The 22,684-nt window shown below is 43.1% G+C and overlaps 1 protein-coding gene across 2 annotated transcripts in view; it reads left to right on the forward strand.

Annotated features, from left to right (window-relative positions):
- Nucleotides 1-22,684, forward strand: part of HTT (huntingtin) — a 155,816-nt gene that overhangs the window by 66,487 nt on the left and 66,645 nt on the right. For both annotated transcript variants that reach the window (XM_030920084.1, XM_030920090.1), the window contains 7 exons: nucleotides 3,969-4,095; nucleotides 6,729-6,856; nucleotides 9,935-10,045; nucleotides 18,413-18,490; nucleotides 18,991-19,214; nucleotides 20,482-20,560; nucleotides 20,703-20,864. In XM_030920084.1, the coding sequence (XP_030775944.1) occupies nucleotides 3,969-4,095; nucleotides 6,729-6,856; nucleotides 9,935-10,045; nucleotides 18,413-18,490; nucleotides 18,991-19,214; nucleotides 20,482-20,560; nucleotides 20,703-20,864 (909 nt within the window). The remainder of the gene's footprint in view (nucleotides 1-3,968; nucleotides 4,096-6,728; nucleotides 6,857-9,934; nucleotides 10,046-18,412; nucleotides 18,491-18,990; nucleotides 19,215-20,481; nucleotides 20,561-20,702; nucleotides 20,865-22,684) is intronic.

The following is a 22,684-nucleotide window of genomic DNA, read 5'->3' on the forward strand; positions in this document are numbered from 1 at the left end:
GGGCTGTTCTCCTGTCTTTGGTGTCTAAGATGAGGGACCTCAGAGGACCTATCTCTGGAGCTGCAGTTCAGTGTAGCCAGCTGCCCCGTGACACTTACGTTTGGCTGATTTGTGGATATGTCAGACACGATGTGATAAGCTGAGCTTTCTGTCCTCCTCCCCACGTCTGCCCCTGCCCCTCCCCCATTTCCCCCACTTTGCATCTAATCAAGCTAGAAACAGGTCACCACAACTCTTCATTTCCACTCACCAAGCCTTTTGTTTCCCCTACTAAGTATTTTGCAAAAAGAAAGTGTGTACATTTGTATTCACATACATGTATATGCACATATACATGCACATATGCAGGCGTCCCCAACCTCTGTTAAAAACCGGGCAGCACAGGAAGAGGTGAGCAAGCATAACCACCTGAGCTCTGCCTCCTCTCAGACCAGTGTTGGCATTAGATTCTCATAGGAGCGTGTATGAGTTCGTTCTCACACTGCTATAAAGACATACCTGAGACATATAAATAAAAGAGGTTTAATTGGCTCACAGTTCTGCGGGCTGTACAGGCTTCTGTTTCTGGAGAGTCCTTAGGAAACTTGCAATCGTGGCCGAAGGTGAAGGGGAAGTAGGAACATCTTCACATGGCCCGCAGGAAAGAGAGAGAGAGAGAGAGAGAGAGAGAGAGGTTAAGAGGGAGAGAGAGAGAGAGAGAGAGAGAGAGAGAGATAGGTTAAGAGGGAGAGAGGGAGAGAGGAGGGAGAAAGGAGAGCACCTGTAGGGGGAGTTGCTACCAAGGGAGCACTCGGGGGATGATACTAAACCGTTAGTAACCACCCCCATGATCCAGTCACCTCCCACCAGGCCCCACCTCCGACATTGGGGATTACAATTCAACTTGAGATTTGGGTGGGGACACAGAGCCAAACCATATCAGAGCATGAACCCTATTGTGAACTGCACATTTGAGGGATCTAGGTTGCATGCTCCTTATGAGAATCTAATGCCTGATGATGATTTGAGGTGGAACAGTTTCATCCCAAAACCATCCCCCTCAACCCCGGATTGTGGAAAAATTGTCTTCCACAGAACCGGTCCCTGGTGCCAAAAAGGTTGGGGACCTCTGCACATATGCATACACCTGTACATGGACACATAATACATGTACATACGCATCCTTTATGTTCTCTGCCATGCTTTTGGTCCAGACTGATGTACTGTCTCGTTTGGACTACTGCACTAGCCTTTTGTTTTGGAAACAGCATTTTTTTTTTAATTTAATTTAATTTTTTTGAGATAGGATGTCACTCTGTTGCCCAGGCTGGAGTGCAGTGTCATGATCGTAGCTTGCTGTGGCCTTGATCTCCTAGGCTCAAGTGATCCTTCTGCCTCAGCCTCCTCAGTAGTTGGGACTACAGGTGTGCACCACCATGCCCAGCTAGTTTTTTGATTTTTTTTTTCTTTTTTGTTTTTTGAGACAGAGTCTCACACTGTCGCCTGGACTGGCACAATCTTGGCTCACTGCAACAACCTCTGCCTCCCAGGTTCAAGTGATTCTCCTGCCTCAGCCTCCCAAGTAGTTGGGATTACAGGCGCCTGCCCCCACACCCAGCTAACTTTTTGTATTTTTAGGAGAGACGGGGTTTCACCATGTTGGCCAGTCTGGTCTCGAACTCCTGACCTCATGATTCGCCTGCCTCAGCTTCCCAAAGTGCTGGGATTACAGGCATGAGCCACTGCTCCCAGCCAGGAAACAGCATTCTTGAGATAATTCATATAATTCACCTATTTAAAGTATATAATTCATTCTCTTTAGTATGCCCACAGAGTTGTGCAGCCATCACCAGAATCAGTTTTAGAACCCACAAAGGAACTCTGTACCCTTTACCCAAAACCTCCCATGCCCCCAGTTGCAGGCTGCCACTGACCTACTTTCTGTCTCTGTGACTCTGCATCTTCTGGACATTACTGTGGATGGGCTCATACAGTCAGTGAGCTTGTGACTGGTGCCTTCTACCAAGCAGGGTTTTCAGTGCAGTAGGCTTTCTTTCTTTCTTTTTTTTTTAAATTGAGACGGAGCCTCTGCCTCCCAGGTTCAAGTGATTCTCCTGCCTCAGCCTCCCAAGTAGCTGGGACTACAGGCCCATGCCGCCATGCCTGGCTAATTTTTTTTTTTTTTTTGTATTTTTAGTAGAGATGGGGTTTCACCATGTTAGCCAGGATGGACTTGATCTCCTGACCTCATGATCCGCCCACCTCGGCCTGCCAAAATGCTGGAATTACAGGCGTGAACCACCACGCCTGGCTAACCTCTCATGTACTGTCTGCAGTTCTTCCCTGATGCCTTCCAGTCCATGCACCCGATTGTAGCCCCTCATCCTATTATGGTTTAAGGTGACTGTCTTAGTCAGCATGGGTTGCTATAACAAAATACCATAGCCTGGGTGGCTTCAACAACAGAATTTACTTCTCACAGTTCTGGAGGTTAGGAAGTTCAAGATCCAGGACTTTCACCTTGCCCTCATGTGGTGAGGGGGTGAGGGAGCTCTCTGGTGCCTCTTATATGTGGACGCTAATCTCATTCATGAGGGTCTGCCCTCATGCCCCAGTCACCTCTCAAAGGCCCCACCTCCTAATACCATCACCCTGGTAATTAAGTTTCAGTGTATGAATTTGGGGGACTATAGACATTGAAACCATAACAAGCACTTTTCTAAAAGATCAGGGAGTGAGTAAGTACCAGAGCTAGGACCTCAATTCCACCTCTCGGTCATCTTGCCTTCACTCTGCTCCATGATGGCTGCCTCCTAGAGTGATGGGGGAGCCTCGATGTTTTATATTCTCTCATGTGTTGTGTACTGGAGAGAGTTCAGGCTTTATGAATACATCTGGATTTGTTGACTTCTAGCTTTGCTGGTAACCAGCTGTGACCTTGAGTAAGTTAACTTCATCTCTGAGCCTGTTTCCTCTTTTTGAAAAGGGAGTTTAAAATGCTGTTTTGGGTTGGGCATGGTGGCTCATGCCTGTAATTCCAGCACTTTGGGAGGCTGAGGCTGAGATGGGAGGATCACTTGAGCTTGGAGTTCGAGACCAGCCTGTGCATCGTAGTGTGAGATCCTGTCCCCTCAAGAAATTAAAAAATTAGGCCGGGCGTGGTGGCTCAAGCCTGTAATCCCAGCACTTTGGAAGGCCGAGGCGGGCGGATCACGAGGTCAGGAGTTCGAGACCATCCTGGCTAACACGGTGAAACCCCGTCTCTACTAAAAAATACAAAAAAAAAACTAGCCAGGCGAGGTGGCGGGCGCCTGTAGTCCCAGCTACTCGGGAGGCTGAGGCAGGAGAATGGCGTGAACCCGGGAGGCGGAGCTTGTAGTGAGCTGAGATCCGGCCACTGCACTCCAGCTTGGGCGACAGAGTGAGACTCTGTCTCAAAAAAAAAAAAAAAAAAAGAAAAGAAATTAAAAAATTAACTGGGTGAGGTGGCGTGTGCCTGTGGGCCCATCTATTCTGGAGGCTGAGGTGGGAGAATTGCTTGAGCCTGGGGGGTTGAGGCTGCAGTGAACTATGATTGGGCCCCATCCCGGGTGGCGAGTGAGACCCTGTCTCAAAAAAAAAGAAAAAAAAAATGCTGCTTTGCACCCCTTTCATGTCATGGTGTCATGGCTAACATAGAATGCCCTGGTTGTTTGCTGTTGGAGGGCGTGGGCCTCGGGGCTCCCTGAGGACTCCTTCCATCTTCAACTCGTTCTCTGTGCACCTGTTAGCAAGCTGTGTGTGGGCCAGTTCCTGCCATGTACCATTGTGTGGGTAAAAGTAAATAAAATGTGTACAGTGTCTGAACTGTACATATAGGGGTCCAAGAACAAAATGAATGACATGGGTTAGCTCTTTCTAATAACTGGCAAAACCAGATATTCTGATTTTCAGTTTTGTTATACTTCCATCACATGCTTTTGTTTTTTGTTTTTGTTTTTCTATTTTAGGCAGCCTTGCCTTCTCTAACAAATCCCCCTTCTCTAAGTCCCATCCGACGAAAGGGGAAGGAGAAAGAACCAGGAGAACAAGCATCTGTACCGTTGAGTCCCAAGAAAGGCAGTGAGGCCAGTGCAGGTAGGAAACAGTGTGGGGAAGGGAGGGACAGGAGTGCAGCATCTGTCATGTAGCAACATAGGATTTAAGTAACTTGGTGTTTTAGAGAAATATAATACACATCAGTAAAGTGAGAGAAGGTTTCTCCAGGTGCGGTTCAAGATATTAGAAACTAATGACTAATATACACAGACCACCTTTTGGTCTGAAGCATCTCTAAGTGCCACCTGCTGACATGCAGACCCTGCAGCCTCCAGGCTTCCAGCCCCCGCACGGAGCCTCGCTCTCCTGTGCTTCCCTGGTTGCAGGTGAGGGCTGGAGAGGCCTCCTGATTTTCAGTAAGGAAAGTGGTATAGATGCTTAGGAATAGATATAGTGGGTGAAAAAATTGATTCTGATATGTCAAAAATTCTGATTGGAAATGGAATATTTACATTTGGAAGAGCTAAAGGAGAGAGAAAGTAGAGATAAAGTCATCTGAGTTGGAGGAGCTTAAACCATTCACAAGTTTGGAGGACTTTTTTTACACATGAAAAGGTCAGAACAGAAGGGGCTAGGATTTAGTTGTGACTGCAGTTTTTCGAATTCCCATCCATACTGCTCTTGGAGGGCAGTGGCAGGGGCAGGAGAGGAGCCTGGCAAAGCATGAAGTGACTGCTGCTGCCTCTGCTATCTGGGTCGCCTGGCTGCCTGTCTGTACCGTCTCCCTCCAAAACCCATTCTCACGCTGTCTCTTGGTGCCCAGGGGCCAGTGATGGTTCTCCCATTTGTTTTGTGTATATAGCATTTATATCAAGGCTATTTATTTATTTAGAGACAGAGTCTTGCTCTGTCGCCCAGGCTGGAGTGCAGTGGTGCAATCTCGGCTCATTGCAAGCTCTGCCTCCCAGGTTCAAGCAATTCTCTTGCCTCAGCCTCCCAAGTAGCTGGGACTACAGGTGTGCACCACTACACCTGGCTAATTTTTTGTTTTTTTTTTTTTTTTTTTTAGTAGAGACAGGGTTTCACCATGTTGGCCAGGATGGTCTTGATCTCCTGACCTTGTGATCTATCCACCTCAGCCTCTCAAAGTGCTGTAATTACAGGCATGAGCCACTGCACCTGGCCTATTTATTTATTTTTAATTGACAAAATTGTATATATCTATAGTATACAACATTATGTTTGAAATATGTATGCATTGGCCAGGCGCGGTGGCTCACACCTGTAATCCCAGCACTTTGGGAGGCCGAGGTGGGCAGATCACGAGGTCAGGAGTTTGAGACCAACCTGGCCAGCATGGTGAAACCCCGTCTCTACTAAAAATACCAAAAAAAAAAAAAAAAGTGAGCTGGGCATGGTGGCGTCTGCCGGTAGTCCCAGCTACTTGGGAGGCTGAACCAAGAGAATTGCTTGAACCCAGCAGGTGGAGGTTTCATTGAGCTAAGTTCATGCCATTGCACTCCAGCCTGGGTGACACAGGGAGACTCTGTCTCAAAAAAAAAAAAAAAAAAGAAATACATATGCATTGTGGAATGGCTAATTAACCTATGCATCACCTCACATACCATTGTTTTGTGGTGAGAACACTTAAAATCTACTCTTTCAGTGATTTTTCTGCATATGGTACATTGGTAGTAACTGCAGTCATCATGCTATACAGTAGATCTCTTGAACTCATTCCTCCTGTCTATAAATGAAACTTTGTATCCTTGACCAACACATTAAAGGTTTTTTTTCTTGAGACAGAGTCTTGCTTCTTCACCCAGCCTGGAGTGCAATGGCACGATCTCATCTCACTGCAACCTTTGCCTCCCAGGTTCAAGCGATTCTCCTGCCTCAGCCTCTCAAGTAACTGGGATTACAGGCACGTGCTGCCACACCCGGCTAATTTTTGTATTTTTAGTAGAGATGGAGTTTCACCATATTGGCCAGGCTGGTCTTGAACTCCTGACCTCAAGTGATCCACCTGCCTTGGCCTCCCAAAGTGCTGGGATTACAGGTGTGAGTCACTGCACCTGGCCTAAAGCGTTTTAAAAGATGCTCTTTTCTAAGGTTGGACTGTAATACAGGAGGAAGATTTACCTGTTGAAAAACCTCAGCCTTTACAAGTGTAAAATTATCAGTATACGACTGTCATCTTTCTGATGAATTAAATAAACTAAGGACTCCAAGTCAAAAGTCTTCAAACTGCAGAATAGTTGTATATAGTGCTTGGCACTTTAATATTTAGTATCGGTTTAATGATAATGTTTGTGCCTTTACTGTCTTTAAAACATTTTTACATCATCCCTGTTTGATGACTTGGTGTGCTCATGAAGTTGTTGGCCACTAGGGAATCTTAGGCTTGGAGAGGTTCTGGAATTGGCCATTGGTCCTTGAATTAGCCGCTCCTATGATTCTCTAACTGATTTCTCAAAAAGCAAACAAGCAACCACAGCAAAACAGCTGTGCACACCGCTCTTCTTATTTTGTTATTGTTTTAGTACTTAGGCTGTACTTACGTTTGTTAGTCAGTTTCTCATTACTTCTAGTTAATCAAAAGGTCAGAGTTAATATTTGAGTATTTTCGTACTAGAATGCTTTAAAAAAAGTCATTATTTCCAGTAATCTCTTTAAAACTTGGCAAGTTATTTTGATCTAAAAGTTTATCTTTTGTGTGCACATTTTGAAAGCTTCTAGACAATCTGATACCTCGGGTCCTGTTACAACAAGTAAATCCTCATCACTGGGGAGTTTCTATCATCTTCCTTCATACCTCAAACTGCATGATGTCCTGAAAGCTACGCACGCTAACTACAAGGTATGGGCCTCTGCATCTTTTGAAAATATATATGCCCACATACTTATGTCTAATGGATTGTTGATGTTTTTCTTATGATTTGTAGAATGTGTAAGCGCTTTGAGATATGAGTTACAATTCGTTTTTTCAAGTTTGTCTATCTTTCAGCTTTGTTTATGATAGCTTCTATCATACAGGTGTTTTGGATTTTCATACTGTTTGTAGTCACAGCTAACATTGATTACAGTGAGAGAGCTAGAATGTGCAGCCAGGTTATGGGGGAAGTGACCTCGGTGGAGTCTGGAGGGATCCGTGTACAGGCTTCTTTCCCTCCCGTGAGGCTCACACAAAAATACACCAACATGCTGGTCCTGCAGGTACCCTCTGCCTAACATGAGCCGCAATTCCAGCCTCACAGAAGAAAAGCAGGTGTTCAGCATAAACCATGTGTTTCAAATAGTCTGGGCGTGGTGAGCCACTTGTTACCAGCTAGGGAAAGTTTTTATGTCAGTGTAAGGTACTGTTGACCAGATAACTCCAAGAGCCAGCCTTTCTGTCTAGGGATGTTTTAGTTTTCTAGTTCATTTTTTTTTTAACTTTAAAATTTTGTATTCATCTGTAATTTGTTAGATATGAAGTATGCATCTAATTTAATTTTTGTTTTTGGTTGTCCCCAATGCTATTTACAGAAGAATTTTTCTGCACTAATTGGCTTGAGTTACTTACATTCTCATAGTTCTCTAGTTTCATTTATCATTTTGTTACATCAATCTATCTGCCTGCTCATCTATTAGAAGCATCCTTTTTTTCCTTTTTTAGACAGTCTCGCTCTGTCCCCAGGCTGGAGTGCAGTGGTGCAACCATGCCTCACTGCATTCTCAATCTCCAGGGCTCAAGTGATCCTCCCACCTCACTCCTGGGTACCTGAGACTATAGGCATGTGCCACCATAGCCAGCTACTTTTTACATTTTTTGTAGAGACAGGGTCTCCCTAAGTTGCCTGGGCTGGTCTCAAGTTCCTGGCTTAAGTAATCCTTCCTCCTTGGCCTCCCAAAGTGCTGGGATTACAGGGGTGAGCAACTGCACCCGGCTAGAAGTATACTTCTTAATTATTATAGCTTCATGGTATTTATGAGGGGATCAGTTCTCCTGTTCTTTAGAATTTTCTGGATATTCTTCTTTGTTGATTTTGGGATGTGAACAATAGAATCAACTTATACCTGTAGATTAATTTAGGGAGAACTTATACCTCAGATGTTAAGTCACCCTGTCCAGAATGTGGGATGCTTTCCTATTTGTTCAAAACTTTTAAAATTACCTCAGAAGCACATGAAATTTAAAGGATTTAAAAAAATCTTCAAAGATTATTTCACATAGCTCTTGCACATTTCTTGATAAATGAATGCTCAGATATTCCTCTGTTTTTGTTACTAATAGATACTTCTCATGGTTTTTTTTTTCCCCCCTGAAAATCATTTGTCAAACTTATGTGGCTTCTTTTCTGAAGGATGTTTGATAATTTTGGAAGATATAAAAGTCTTCATATTTTACAAGGTTTGGAGTCTCTTTAAGCTGCGTGGTTCTCATGTCAGCTCCCAAAGCAGAAGACGGCATGTTGAAAAATATGCCATAGAGAATATACTTCTTTTCCACCTGTTTTTAGCTCATATCACCTTGAATTTCGGGGCACCTTTCTATGCTCCTAGTGCTTGCTGTCTGTTTATTATTTTCCTTCCTGAATACCCTGAGCTCCAGCATGTTCTGCTGTAATTCTGGCCTCCCTGGCATCTTGGACTCCTGTTTCCTTTGCTCTGTCATCCCTGCGGTCAGCTCCTGCTGCGCAGCTTCTCAGCTGAACCGTTTGGAGTGGCTGGCATGTCTTGCTGGATCTTTGAGTATCGCCTCTGGTTTCCTTGGTTCCTTCTGCTGAGTTGCTCAGCGTCTCCACTCCCCATTTCTTGTGTGGCCCTTCCTGCTCTTCTCTGATTCCTTTTGTCTTCCCTGGTTTCTTGCTTTGGTTTTCAGTCTCCGCAGAACTTTTGCCACTCTTCTGAAAACCCAGAGGCTTTTTCATCTTAATTCTCATTTCGTGACCTCTTTTCCCTTATTTGAGAGCTAGATCTTCCCATGGTGAGCTTCTCTTTCCAAAATTCCATGCCTTCTTTTCCCTCCCACTTACCTGTTGTCCAGGAGAGGTCAGATTGCTGTGCGCATTGAGGAGCACCCTTTCTCCCCTGGGCTCTTCATTTCACAGGACATCACCACATCACCTCATCCCTTGGACCCTCGGTGGTGGCGCTGCTGGGTTTTTCTTTCCTTTGGCTGGCCTTAGGGCACACCCCGGCCGGCCCTAGCTTAGTCGTGGTATTCAGATCCACTCACATTTTCAGTTTCTGTGTCTGTCTCTTGCCTGCTTCTGACTTTGCCCAGAGAAAAGCTTCTCTTTCACAGGGCTCTTAGATTTACGCTCACTGAGCACCTTCTTTCCTGAGGCAGTGTTTTTGCCAATATTTATTTTCCTAGTCAGTCTCGCCTTACCTTTCTTGTTATACATGATGTCTTTGGTCCTGACCCATTCTCTGAGTCTGTAAAATAGAATTGCTGTATAATTTAATTACATGAAATCCTTTAGAATCTTAATATATCTTACACCAGGTGTAATATTTTATTATATCCAAATTGAACAACCCTATGTGAATTTGACAGTGATTTCTCCTAGGGATCCTAATGTATAAGGAATAGGACTTTGTATTTTCTGTTTTTTGATATACCACATACCAGATACTGATTATGATGGACATTTAACCCTTTTTTTCTCATTATGAAAGAAAGTTAGGAATTACATCTTTCAGTAGTGCCAGTGTAACCTGAAAGATGCCTTTGAAAGAGTAGTTTTTGTATAGCTATCTGAAAGGAATTTCTTTCCAAGATATTTTCCCAGTGCTGACAACAAACACGCAGACGTACCCTACAAGGTCAACGTACAGCACCGCACAGTGGAGGCATCTGCCGCAGCCGTTAATGTTTGTATCTTTGGTTGTACTTTACGAGATCTTGACAGGGCCAGTAACCGTGTGTTCTCTCCTTCACCTTCTCAAGGTCACCTTGGATCTTCAGAACAGCACGGAAAAATTTGGAGGGTTTCTCCGCTCAGCCTTGGACGTTCTCTCTCAGATTCTAGAGCTGGCCACACTGCAGGACATTGGGAAGGTTTGTGTCTTGTTTTGACGTGCGTCCTCTGGGCTGAGTTGGTCTAGGATGGAGTCCGGTTCTCCAGGGTGCCTCGGGGAGACTCCTCCCTGCGCCACGGACTTGCATCACAGGACCCGAGTCTGACTCTGCCTTAGCCATGAAGTTTGGGGGGAAGGTTCTATTTGTATTCTATTTTTGTCTGTTATCACATATTAGCTTAGACCCAGTTTAGTTTAGAAAATTAGTGGGTTTAAAAATGTGCTTATAGAGTCCTTTATTTCTTAATTTGACCTTTTCAAGTGGAAAGGGGCAAAACAGACAGATTGGGGGGGGGGCGGGAGGTGTGACTTGCTCTTTTGTGCCTGAGGAAGTAACAGAGCTGGGGTTAACAGTTATATTCTTTAGTTTTGTGTCCAGGAATTTCCCCTGCCGCACCCCTAGTTGATAGCGAAAATGTTCAAAACTATAGGAAAGTTAGAATGCTGTGGTAAACACTCTATTATGTACGCACAACCCAGCTTCTGCAGTTGTTTGCGTTTGGCTAGGTTTCCTTTCTATGTATATAGCCATCTCTCCATTTACCAGTACATCTTACTTTATAATGCATTTTAAAAGAAGTGACAGATGCCTCCCCCCACCAAATGTGTGTCTTCACGTGAAATACAGTATGTCTAATGCACTTCATTTGTTCTTATGTCTTTGAATCTTTTTATCTGGACATGCACACAAGGGTACCTAGTTTTAATCGTTACATGTGTTCGTGCTTCTTCTCTGTTATTCCTCATGTTTTTCCCATATATCTATTTAGTGTGCGCAGTTGTCATTTTTAGTGGCTATTAGTGTCCTGCTGTGTTGATACTCCAGCGTTCCCTCAGAGTAAAACTTGTTGAGACTTCAGTAATGTCACCTGCTCGGTGAGACTTTCCTGGCCATCCTTTCAAAACTTGCTTCTCTCTGTACTCTCTTTTCCTTTTCATTTTTCTCTTTGACCCATAGCATCATCTAACAGTCAACCTTTAAATAAATAAATAAAGACTTTAGAGAAATGTCCAAATACATGGAGTCAGTTTGGGAATGAGAAATGAGGATTATAATCTGGGATGCATGGCATGTCTGGCTGCCAGTGCCTCTGGTGAAGGAAGGGTAAAGGGAAGCTCTTATTATCAGAAAGGGAGAGAATCATATAAGCTCCCTGGAAGCAGAGTTCTTTGGCTCCAGAGGCTGAAAGCCAGAGTTGTCGTCATTCACTGGTGGAATTGTAGGTGCCGGGCAGGTGTTGAGTTGAGAGTATTTTAACTGAATTGCTGCAGTCCTCCAGAATGGCTAGTGATAAATCTGGTCATAGAAACATGTATTCACGTGGAACACGCAAGCCATGCACAGCAGATGTGTAAAGGATGTATGGGAAGGATTTCTTCTAGGGTTGTTGGAAAGTCTTTGGAAACAGCTCTAACCTGGGGCACATAAGCATGAACCCCATCTCCCTTTGTGCCTTCCTAGTTCAGTTTTGTCTGGGTCTGACAAAGTGATTTTATCCCTGTATCTGCAACTTTCACAAAACATACTATTTATTTTACTTCCTTGTCTTTTCAGTGCCTATAGCAGTGCCTGGAAGATTGTGGAATTTAGTGAACATTTGTTGAATGAATAGATGTTCCTGTTAAAAATGAGTTTTAGTGTCTCATTTATCTTACATCCACACTGTGGTGGAGCCATATTAGCCCATTTGACACCATAACTCGAAGCTGAAAGATGTGACATTCTCGGGGCCAGATAAGTCAGTGGCAGAGCCTGAGTTAAGTCTCAAAGATTTTCTTTTTTCTTTTTCTTTTTTGGTGGCTGACTTCGGTTTTATTTTTATTTATGTATTTATTTTTATTATACTTTAAGTTCTGGGTTACATGTGCAGAACGTGCAGTTTTGTTACATAGGTATACATGTGCCATGGTGGTTTGCTGCACCCATCCACCTGTCACCTACATTAGGTATTTCTCCCTAGGGATAATGTTATCCCTTCCCTAGTCCCCTCACCCCCGACGGGCCCCGGTGCGTGATGTTCCCCTCCCTGTGTCCATGTGCTCTCATTGTTCAGCTCCCACTTGTGAGTGACAGCATGCACTGTTTGGTTTTCTGATCTTGTAATAGTTTGCTGTGAGTGATGGTTTCCGGCTTCATCCGTGTCCCTGCAAAGGACATGAACTCATCCTTTTTTATGGCTGTATAGTATTCCATGGTGTCTATGTGCCACATTTTCTTAATCCAGTCTATCATTGATGGACATTTGGGTTGGTTCCAAGTCTTTGCTGTTGTGACTAGTGTCGCAATAAACATACGTGTGCATTTGTCTTTATCGTAGAATGATTTATAATCCTTTGGGCATATGCCCAGTAATGGGATTGCTGGGTCAAATGGTATTTCTAGTTTCTAGATCTTTGAGGAATTGCCACACTATCTTCCACAATGGTTGAACTAATTTACACTCCCACCAACAGTATAAAAATGTTCCTATTTTTCCACAACCAGCATCTGTTGTTTCATTAATTTTTAATGATCGCCATTCTAGCTGGTGTGAGATGGTATCTCATTGTGATTTTGATTTGCATTTCTGTAATGAACAGTGATGATGAGCATTTATTCATATGTCTGTTGACTGCATAAGTGTCTTCTTTTGAGAAGTGTCTGTTCATATCCTTTGTCCATTTTTATATGGGGTTGTTTGCTTTTTTTTTGTAAATTTGTTTAAGGTCTTTGTAGATTCTGGATATTAGCCCATTGTCAGATGGATAGATTGCAAAAATTTTCTCCCATTCTGTGAGTTGCCTGTTCACTCTGATGATAGTTTCTTTTGCTGTGCAGAAGCTCTTTAGTTTAATTAGATCCCATTTGTCAATTTTGGCTTTTGTTGCCATTGCTTTTGGTGTTTTAGACATTAAGTCTTTGCCCATGCCTATGTCCTGAATGTTATTGCCCAGGTTTTCTTCTAGGATTTTTATGGTCCTAGGTCTTATGTTTAAGTCTTTGATCCATCTTGAGTTGATTTTTGTATAAGGTGTAAGGAAGGGGTCCAGTTTCAGTTTTCAGCATGTGGCTAGCCAGTTTTCCCAACACTGTTTATTAAATAGGGAATCTTTTCCCCATTGCTTATGTGTGTCAGGTTTGTCAAAGATCAGATGCTGGTAGATGTGTGGTGTTATTTCTGAGGCCTCTGTTCTGTTCCATTGGTCTCTATATCTGTTTTGGTAACATACTGTTTTGGTTACTGTAGCCTTGTAGTATAGTTTGAAGTCAGGTAGCGTGATGCCTCCGGCTTTGTTCTTCTTGCCCAGGATTGTCTTGGCTATGCAGGTTCTTTTTTGGTTCCATATGAAGTTTAAAGTAGTTTTTTTCCAATTCTGTGAAGAAAGTCAGTGGTAGCTTGATGGGGATAGCATTGAATCTATAAATTACTTTGGGTAGTATGGCCATTTTCACAATATTGATTCTTCCTATCCATGAACATGGAATGTTTTTCCATTTGTTTGTGTCCTCTCTTATTTCCTTGAGCAGTGGTTTGTAGTTCTCCTTGAAGAGGTCCTTCATATCTCTTGTAAGTTGTATTCCCAGGTATTTTATTCTCTTAGTAAAGCAGTTGTGAATGGGAGTTCACTCATGATTTGGCACAATCTTGGCCCACTGCAACCTTTGCCTCCTGGATTCAAGCGATTCTCCTGCCTCAGCCTCCAGAGCAGCTGGGATTACAGGCACCCGCCACCACGCGTGGCTAATTTTTTGTATTTTTAGTGGAAACGGGGTTTCACCACATTGGCCGGGCTAGTCTCGAACTCCTGACCTCGTGATCCACCTACCTCAGCCTCCCAGAGTGCTGGGATTACAGGCTTCAGCAACTGCGCCCAGCTGGATTTTCAGATCTCCCTCTCTTTGCCCTAAACCACTGTGCTTAATAAGAAGTCTTTAGTGGCCAGCAGTCTCCATGTGTAACATATTGTAGCAAAGTGGAAAATATTACATGTTTTAAATTTGAATGTGAGATATACTAAAATAAAAATCATCTAAATGAGATTCTTTAAATAATAAGATTTTCTTTTTTGTATGTGGGTTTTTTTTAACATTATTATTATGACTGTCATATATAGAAATGTCTGTTTTTCAACGACAGTCAGTGAGTGTATCAAATGCTGCCTTATCCAAATAATTAAAGTAAATGATTAACAAGTCACAATTTAGTGAAGATTGATGTTAGTTGATCTTTATATTCCTGAATTAGCCACATGGTTGTGTGTGTGTGTATATGTTTAAAGGTACATATAGATAATAAGCTCATCTCTGAAAATTTTTACATTTGGCATAAGAATAACTGGATAATTAAGCATCTTATTCTCTGGCCTGTGTCTTTACAGTTAAAGGTAGATTTACTCACCTCTCCTTTTTTGTTTTTCTAAGTTCATCTTTTTTGCTGTTTCATGACGGAGGCCCATTTTACCTTTCTCGTATATCCTTTTGTTTGTACTTTGGAAGCCTCACCTGCTTAATTGTTGAGTTTTTATCTGTGGTCTTTTAGAGAAGGATGTGTAGGGTAGAAGCTTTCACAGGTTCTTCTTTGCACTTGGCCCTTGACTGTTTTGAGGAATCTCCCTCACTCACTCACAGCATAGCAAGGTTTGAGATCTCTTCTGCCACACAGCAGTTCTGAGGCAGCTGGAAAGATATGCAGATGCTCGGATTGTCAGGCCAGCCTTGAGATATACAAACTACTGAGCCTTATCTGTGACCTTGCTTAGGTGAAGGCATCAGAGCCCCTGCACCGACATGTGTAGGCCTCTGGATGTGTGCGGAGCTGGGTGTTGGGGTCTGAGCACAAGTGTAGCTGGAGAGGTGAGCTTGATGTGGTGTTGGGTATGAGCAAGTTTTCTTCAGACTTCTGTGAGTTTACCTCGTTCCAGGATTTAAAGGCACAGAGACCTTAGAATTAAAATAGAATCATTTTCTTTTTCTAAATAGCAACACTAGGAATAAAAAATAATAATTCCACATTCTTTACAGGTAATGTTTTGTTTTTCTTGTCTTCTAATCCTTATTTATTCCATACTTATTTTTATATGTATTTGAAATGTATTATGTGTTGGAGTTTTCTTTTTGCATTGTATTATACACGGTTTTTCATGTAACTCCTTAGTGTTCCATTTTATATGTTTTGTCTGGTTTATTTTAAGACTTTATCAGCAAATCGGGAAACCGTCTCTACAAAAACAAAAACAAAAACAAAAACAAAAATAGTTGGCCGCAGTGGCATGCGTCTGTGGTCCCAGCTACTCGGGGCTGAGGTGGGAGGATTGCCTGAGCCCGGGAGGTTGAGGCTGCAGACAACCATGGTCGTGTCACTGCACTCCAGCATGGGTGACAGACTTTATACTGTCTGTTTGGGGTGATTTGGTAATGATATGCCCTGATATAGTTTTTTATAACTTGTGTTTCTTGTGTCTGGGTTTATTGAGCTTGGGTCTGTGGCTTCATAGTATTTTTAAAGTTTGGAAAATTTTAGGGCATTATTTCTCCAAAGATGTTTTTCTGCCCTGTTCCCCTCCTTTGTTTCCTCTCTTAAATGGGCTGTGATTTCCTGAGTGATTGCTTAGTGTTGTCCCATAGCTTATTGATGCTCTTTTCAGTGTTTTATGTGTTTTCTGTTTTGTATAGTTTCTATTATTGTGTTTGCAAGTTCTCTAATCTTTTCTTCTACGGTGTCTACTGTGTTGTTTATCTGTTAATCTGTTGTTAATCCTGTCCAGCGTTTTTTTTTTTTAAACAGTCTCACTCTGTTGCCCATGCTGGAGTTGAGTGGTGCGATCTCGGCTCACTGCAACCTCCACCTCCCAGGCTCAAGTGATTGTTCTGCCTCAGCCTCCCAAGTAGCTGGGACTACAGGCACGTGCCACCACACCTAGCTAATTTTTGTATTTTTATTAGAGATGGGGTTTCACCATGTTGGCCAGACTGGCCTTGAACTCCTGATCTCAGATGATTCGTCCACCTCAGCCTCCCAAAGTGCTGGGATTATAGGCATGAGCTACCTTGTCTGGCCCCTGTTCAGTGTATATCACTAATTGTGTTTTTATCTCTATAAGTTTGATTTAGGTCTTTTAAAAATTTCTCCCTGTGTCTCTACTTAGCTTTGTGAACACAGTTGTAATAACTGTTTTAATGTCTTTCTCTGCTAGTTCTAAGATCTTCTAATAACTTCCCAGTTCTCGGTGTTTTTGGTTGGTCGATTGATACTCCTTGTTGTGGATTGTGCTTTCCTGCCTCTTTGCATGGCTGCCAATTTTTGGTTGGATGCCCAATCTTGTGAATTTTACTTTGCTGGATGCTAGACATTTTTGTGTTTCCATATATCTTCTTGAGTTTTGCTCTGAGATTAGTTGAGTTACATGTAGATGGTTTACTCTTTTGGGTCTTGCTTTATATTGAGTACTCTACCTAATGAACCAGAAAGTTCGGGTTTTCCAATCTGCCTGCTGAGAACAGTGACTGTTTCTAGCCCTGTGCGAGTGCCGAGTGCCGCTCCCTCTGATCCTTTCCGATGCTTCCCTCTGTGGCCTCAGGGAGTTTTCTCACATACACAGTTCTGCTGAATACTCGAGGGGGACTTTCCCCAGATCTCCAAGGCTCTCCCTATCTTGCTCTCTCTTCTCTGGTGCTCTGTCCTATAAGCTGTGGCTGTCTTGGTCTCCTTATATTCTCAGCACCTCTTCAATTCAGAGGGTTGCCTGTGCCTCCTCCTTATGCCACAGCCTAGGAATTCTCTCAAAGCAATGAGGTGGGGCAGCTGTGGGGCTCACTTTGTCTCTCATCTCCCAGGGATCACTGTCCTTCATGGCTGATGTCCAGTGTCTTGAGGACTCTGGGTTTTGTCTGTTTTGTTTTTTGGTTGGCTTTGTTTATTTCAGACAGAAGGGTAAACCCAGTCCCTCACTCTCATTGTGCTCAGTACTGGAAGTCTCGCTCTGTTATATTGGATATTAGTATTTGTAGCAGAGCCCTGGTTCCCTGGTACTTGGGGAGCTCTTGAAAGGCCAGAAACAGCATGCTTTCTCACCTTTTCCAGGGCTTCCGTTTCTGGTGCACACAAAGCATTCCATACATATTTGTTAAAGTTCTTTGTTAGCCAAATAGTGATTCACAGGCTCTATTTGTAATTTTTTCAGTAAGCATGTATTAGATATCTGCTGGGAGCTAGTAAAAACAAAAAGTGACATGTGACAAATTCAATTCTGACAAGAACAACCTTAAACATTTAGAATATAATTTGAGTAAATCAGAATTTTAAAAATGTGTGGCCCTTGAATATTTGAAACCAACAAGAATCTATTGCTTATTAGTAGAGGATATTTTGTCAAACAAGTGGAGAGAGAGGCATTTTCAGTCTAACTGATATTGGCTTTTAGCAGCTGATGGAAACTGGTTCATGATTAGCCAGGCAGTGGTGAAACAGGCTGTGCATTCTGAATGCCTAGATTGGTGGCACTCTTTGAGTTAGCATCTTCTTCTTTCTTCTTTTTTTTGAGATGGACTTTCACTCCTGTTGCCTAGGTAACAACTCCAGGGCAATGGTGCCATCTCGGCTCACTGCAACCTCTGCCTCCCTGGTTCAAGCGATTCTCCTGCCTCAGCCTCCCAAGTAGCTGGGATTACAGGTGTGCACCACCACGCCTGACTAATTTTGTATTTTTAGTAGAGATGGGGTTTCACTATATTGGTCAGGCTGGTCTTGAACTTCTGACTTCAAGTGATCCACCTGCCTCGACCTCCCAAAATGCTGGGATTACAGGCGTGAACCACCACTCCCAGCCCCTTCTTGATTCTTGTAAAGGACACTGGGTGCTGTATATCTTGTTATAGATGTTGATAAAAATGCTTGTGAGAATAGTAACGTTAAGGTAGTTGTTTGGTCATTTTTGCATATCACTATAAGATAATTCTAGGACTGATTTGTGGTAAATCACACATTGCTGTATCATAGTTGTGTTCACTGAACATGTTCAGGGGCTCTACAGATGCAGGGCTCTTAGCTGCTTTGCACACTTCTGAATTCCTGCCCTGAGAACAGGACTGGATACCTAGTAGACAATAGGTATTTGATAACAGTTTAATGAATTAATGAGTGAATGAACAGATACGTAGATATATGAAAGAATGGTTGTAATGTATATAACTTGGATTTCAAGACTTACTGACTCTGTTCAAATAAGAAATGGAAAACTTTCCTCTGATCTTCCTCCACTATTTATACTATTTAAATGGAAGTTATCTTGTACCTTTGATTTCTGTCTAGGATTCGTACAATAATGGGTCATCTCTGAGTCACTTACCGTCTCACTGTTCTTTCCACAGTGTGTTGAGGAGATCCTAGGATACCTGAAATCCTGCTTTAGTCGAGAACCAATGATGGCAACTGTTTGTGTTCAACAAGTAAGAGCTTCATTCTTTTCCTATTCTGTTAAGACTTTCAGGTATGACGACAAAATGCTGCTGCTCCTTAAGAAGCAGGTGCTGGTGGCGTAATCAGCTGGGAGGATTGTGGGGTCCAGCATAGCACTTTTTGGCTCATTCCATGATTGAGCCAAGAGGCCGACCTTCCCATCATTCCCCAGGAGGACGAGGTCTGTCACTGTGGAGAGCACAGGACATCAGAAGCTCCCCTGCAACCTCACTGGTTAACTTCCAGTCCCTCAGGGTTTTTGTTTAGCATGCTCAATCTCATTTAGAATCGCAAGGAAACCCAAAACTCTTATTTAAGCACTTCATACAATATCTCGCCGAGGTAATAATAGTGATTCACAGGAAGAATTTCACATTGTGAATCTTTGCTAACGTATCCAATTATTTACAGATGGATTTGATATTTGTGTGGGAGATTCTTAAAGTGTTGTTCATGCCACGTTGTTTGTGCTTCAATTTTTTCACCTTAGTTGTTGAAGACTCTCTTTGGGACAAACTTGGCCTCCCAGTTTGACGGCTTATCTTCCAACCCCAGCAAGTCACAAGGCCGAGCACAGCGCCTTGGCTCCTCCAGTGTGAGGCCAGGCTTGTACCACTACTGCTTCATGGCCCCGTACACCCACTTCACCCAGGCCCTCGCTGACGCCAGCCTGAGGAACATGGTGCAGGCGGAGCAGGAGCACGACACCTCGGGGTAACAGTTGTGGCAAGAATGCTGTCGGTGGTGGAAGCACAAAAGAGCAAGCAGGAAATACTTTGTAAAAGAATAAAAATGAAAAATGTTAGCCAACATCTTCTAATAGTCTGCTGTATTCAAAGAACTCTAGGAAATATGGTTGATGCAAAGATGATTTAAGGCATAGCCCGGCCTTTCAAGAAGTGTGTGGCCAGTGAGTGAGATGGGCTTGGGACTTACACACGTCAGAGGTGGGGGTAGAGGAGGAGGAACACTGAGTGGGCTGAGAAGCAGCCAGCTTTCATTGCCAAAGTGTGTCAGCAAACCAGAATGCAGTTCATAATGTCCCCATCCGTTCAAAGCACAGGCCCTGTAGAGTGGTGTGGCATGTGTTGGTGGCACTTTTCAGGCCTGTAACAAGGATGAAAGAACAGCTTCATTGCAGCACAGTAGTGCTGGTATTCAGAGGTGTGAAGGTCATAGAAGCGTCTTGGATATATTACCTTGTGTTTTATCAACTTGATAACTAGAAATCTCTTTTTACTTAAATTTATGTTTGTGTCTTTAATGCCTGGAATACACGACTTCTTAAATTGCCATAAGTATCAACAGGTATTTGAGTTACTAATCTGTATAGTAGCAATAATAGAATTCCTTGTTTTTCCTTTTATAAATGTAACGATTAAATAGCTACAATTGAAACACTAGAGTCAGGAGGCAAGGAAAATACCCATGTTCCAGGCTGTATGTTAGTGATGTACTTACTGTATATTCCAGTTTCAGGAGTAAGTCTGTTTCAATGCTTTCTGTAACCATTTGGGGTATTAATAAGCATGTGAGTGTATGCATGTTTGGGTTAATTTCATATATGTTTCTTAGAAAGGATATCATTGATGTAAATATTTTCAAGGCTTGACCTCCAAAAAAATCATGTGATTTCTTCTAAATTACTGATCTTTTAAATGACCTTCACCTTTCTCTCAAGTCTCACTTAAGACTGGGCTGAGTAGTCAGTTTCCTGTAGCAGTAAAAAGCTCAAACTTGAGTAGCCTTCTACAGGTGATGAGACTTGATGGCTGTCAGGCAGCTGTAAACTCTAAACAGAGTGTCATTATCTCGAGAGGGTGATGCTGCCACACTGAGTGGTCTTTCAAGTTGTTTCTCAGTCTGACATGTTCTGATCATGTGAATGTGAAATTGGTTTGAACAGGAGTATATCTGAGTGCAGAGGAGATTATTTAAATATATTCTCATTGTCTGCTTCCCTTCTATTCCCATTTGGCAGATGGTTTGATGTCCTCCAGAAAGTGTCTACCCAGTTGAAGACAAACCTCACAAGTGTCACAAAGAGCCGCGCAGATAAGGTAAATGGTGCCGTTTGTGGCATGTGAACTCAGGCGTGTCAGTGCTAGAGATGAAACTGGAGCTGAGACTTTCCAGGTATTTTGCTGGAAGCTTTTGGTTGAAGGCTCACTTATGGATTCTTTCTTTTTTTTTTTTTTATAGAATGCTATTCATAATCACATTCGTTTGTTTGAACCTCTTGTTATAAAAGCTTTAAAACAGTACACGACAACAACATCTGTGCAGTTACAGAAGCAGGTTTTAGATTTGCTGGCGCAGCTGGTTCAGTTACGGGTTAATTACTGTCTTCTGGATTCAGATCAGGTTTGTGGCTTTTAATCTTTCATCCATCATACCTGTTCCTAATTTAGTACAAATTAACCTAAAAGACACTGAAATCTACCTTAAAGAAATGTGAACTGTGTTTCCCCACCCCCCATCAATTGCTGCTGCTTATGTTTTTCACGCACTTAGCTAGTACAAGGCCCGGGGCATAGCCAGCCTCAGCAAGTCAGCATCCTTGCCCCAGCTCCCTGGACTCAAGGCTAACCTGGGGTTGGCTGTTAGGGATTTCCAAAGGTTTGTCCCATCTACTCGCCTCTCCTCCAAAATAAGTTTGAATTTAAATTGTGAGATATAATTAAGATTTATTGTTTGGGGAATATTTTTGCAAAATCTAGAGAGTTAGTTTAAATGGATTATCAATTATTAGTATAATTGATCATCTGCAGTTTCAGGCTATCTAACAAGTTAACTTACCTCTTTAAAAAGGAATGGAATTTAGCTGGACAGTAACTGAGACCCACACTCCTGGAGTCCACGTGGGGGCTGTGTGGCTCTGCACAAGCATTTGCACTCTTCCCCTCTTGGCTGCATTGCCTTCCTCCTGCAGTTGCTGTGGGCACCAGATTCTGGCTAGTCATGTCCCTTCATGATGCACAGTTTCCTCAAGATTCGTGCCAGTTAAATCACTGCCTTTTCGTCGTCAAAATTTAACTGTCATTTTTGAGCCATGATCTTGGGCTACTTCCTTATGTGGGGTAGGAATATTTCTGAGATAGAAATATTACACTTCTCTGTTTCCTTCTAGACATAAATCTGTTAATCCTGTCTGTACTGTTACTCATCTGAAAGGGTCTGTTTCCCTAGGAGAACTGAGGGCACGCGGTCAACACTGATTTCCCACCATGGGTATTGGGGTGGGGTCTGCTTTTTTTTTGTTTTGTCTTTTTGTTGTTGAGACGGAGTCTTGCTCTGTCACGCAGGCTGGAGTGCAGTGGTGCCATCTTGGCTCACTGCAACCTCCACCTCCCGGGTTCACGCCATTCTTCTGCCTCAGCCTCCCAAGTGGCTGGGACTACAGGCACCCACCACTTCACTTGGCTTATTTTTTGTAGAGAACGGGTTTCACCATGTTAGCCAGGATGGTCTCTATCTCTTGACCTCATGATCCACCTGCCTCGGGCTCCCAAAGTGCTAGGATTACAGGCGTGAGCCACCGTGCCGGGCCTGGGGTCTGCTTTTAATGAAAGAGGCGTCAAGGGGTGGGCTTTGCCTTGGCCCGATGCTTTGAACCTTCGTTCACAAAACCTATCTGAAGAAAATCCGTCTCAATGGGCCATTGCTCTCCTCAGGAAACATGCATTGGGAACTTCTTTTCGTTTCCTTTGACACTAGGAGGCTGCCTGGGGAGAAGCGCTGGTCTATGGCTATGGGCAAGCAGGGGCTGAGAGGAACAGGCTCTCAGTGGGGTGGGGTACCCCAAGGGAAGCCAGAACCCTGATTTGTTCCATTCTAGTGAGAACAAAGACTGCAGTCTACCTTTTCTTCAGAATTTCCCAGTTCTAACTGGGCATGGTGGCACACCTCTGTAGTCCCAGTTACTGAGGAGGCTGAGGCGGGAGGATCACTTGAGTCCAGGAGTTTGAGTCCAGCCTGCACAACATGGCAAGTCCTGTCTCTAAAATAATAGTAATAATCATAATTTCTAGTTCTGGCCGGGCACAGTGGCTCATGCCTGTAATCCCAGCACTTTGAGAGGCCGAGGCAGGTAAATCATTTGAGCTCAGGAGTTTGAGAACAGCCTGGCCAACATGATGAAATCCCATCTTTACTAAAAGTACAAAAATATTAGCTGGGTGTGG

Source organism: Rhinopithecus roxellana, chromosome 2 (assembly GCF_007565055.1).
Source record: "Rhinopithecus roxellana isolate Shanxi Qingling chromosome 2, ASM756505v1, whole genome shotgun sequence".
NCBI lineage: Eukaryota > Metazoa > Chordata > Mammalia > Primates > Cercopithecidae > Rhinopithecus > Rhinopithecus roxellana.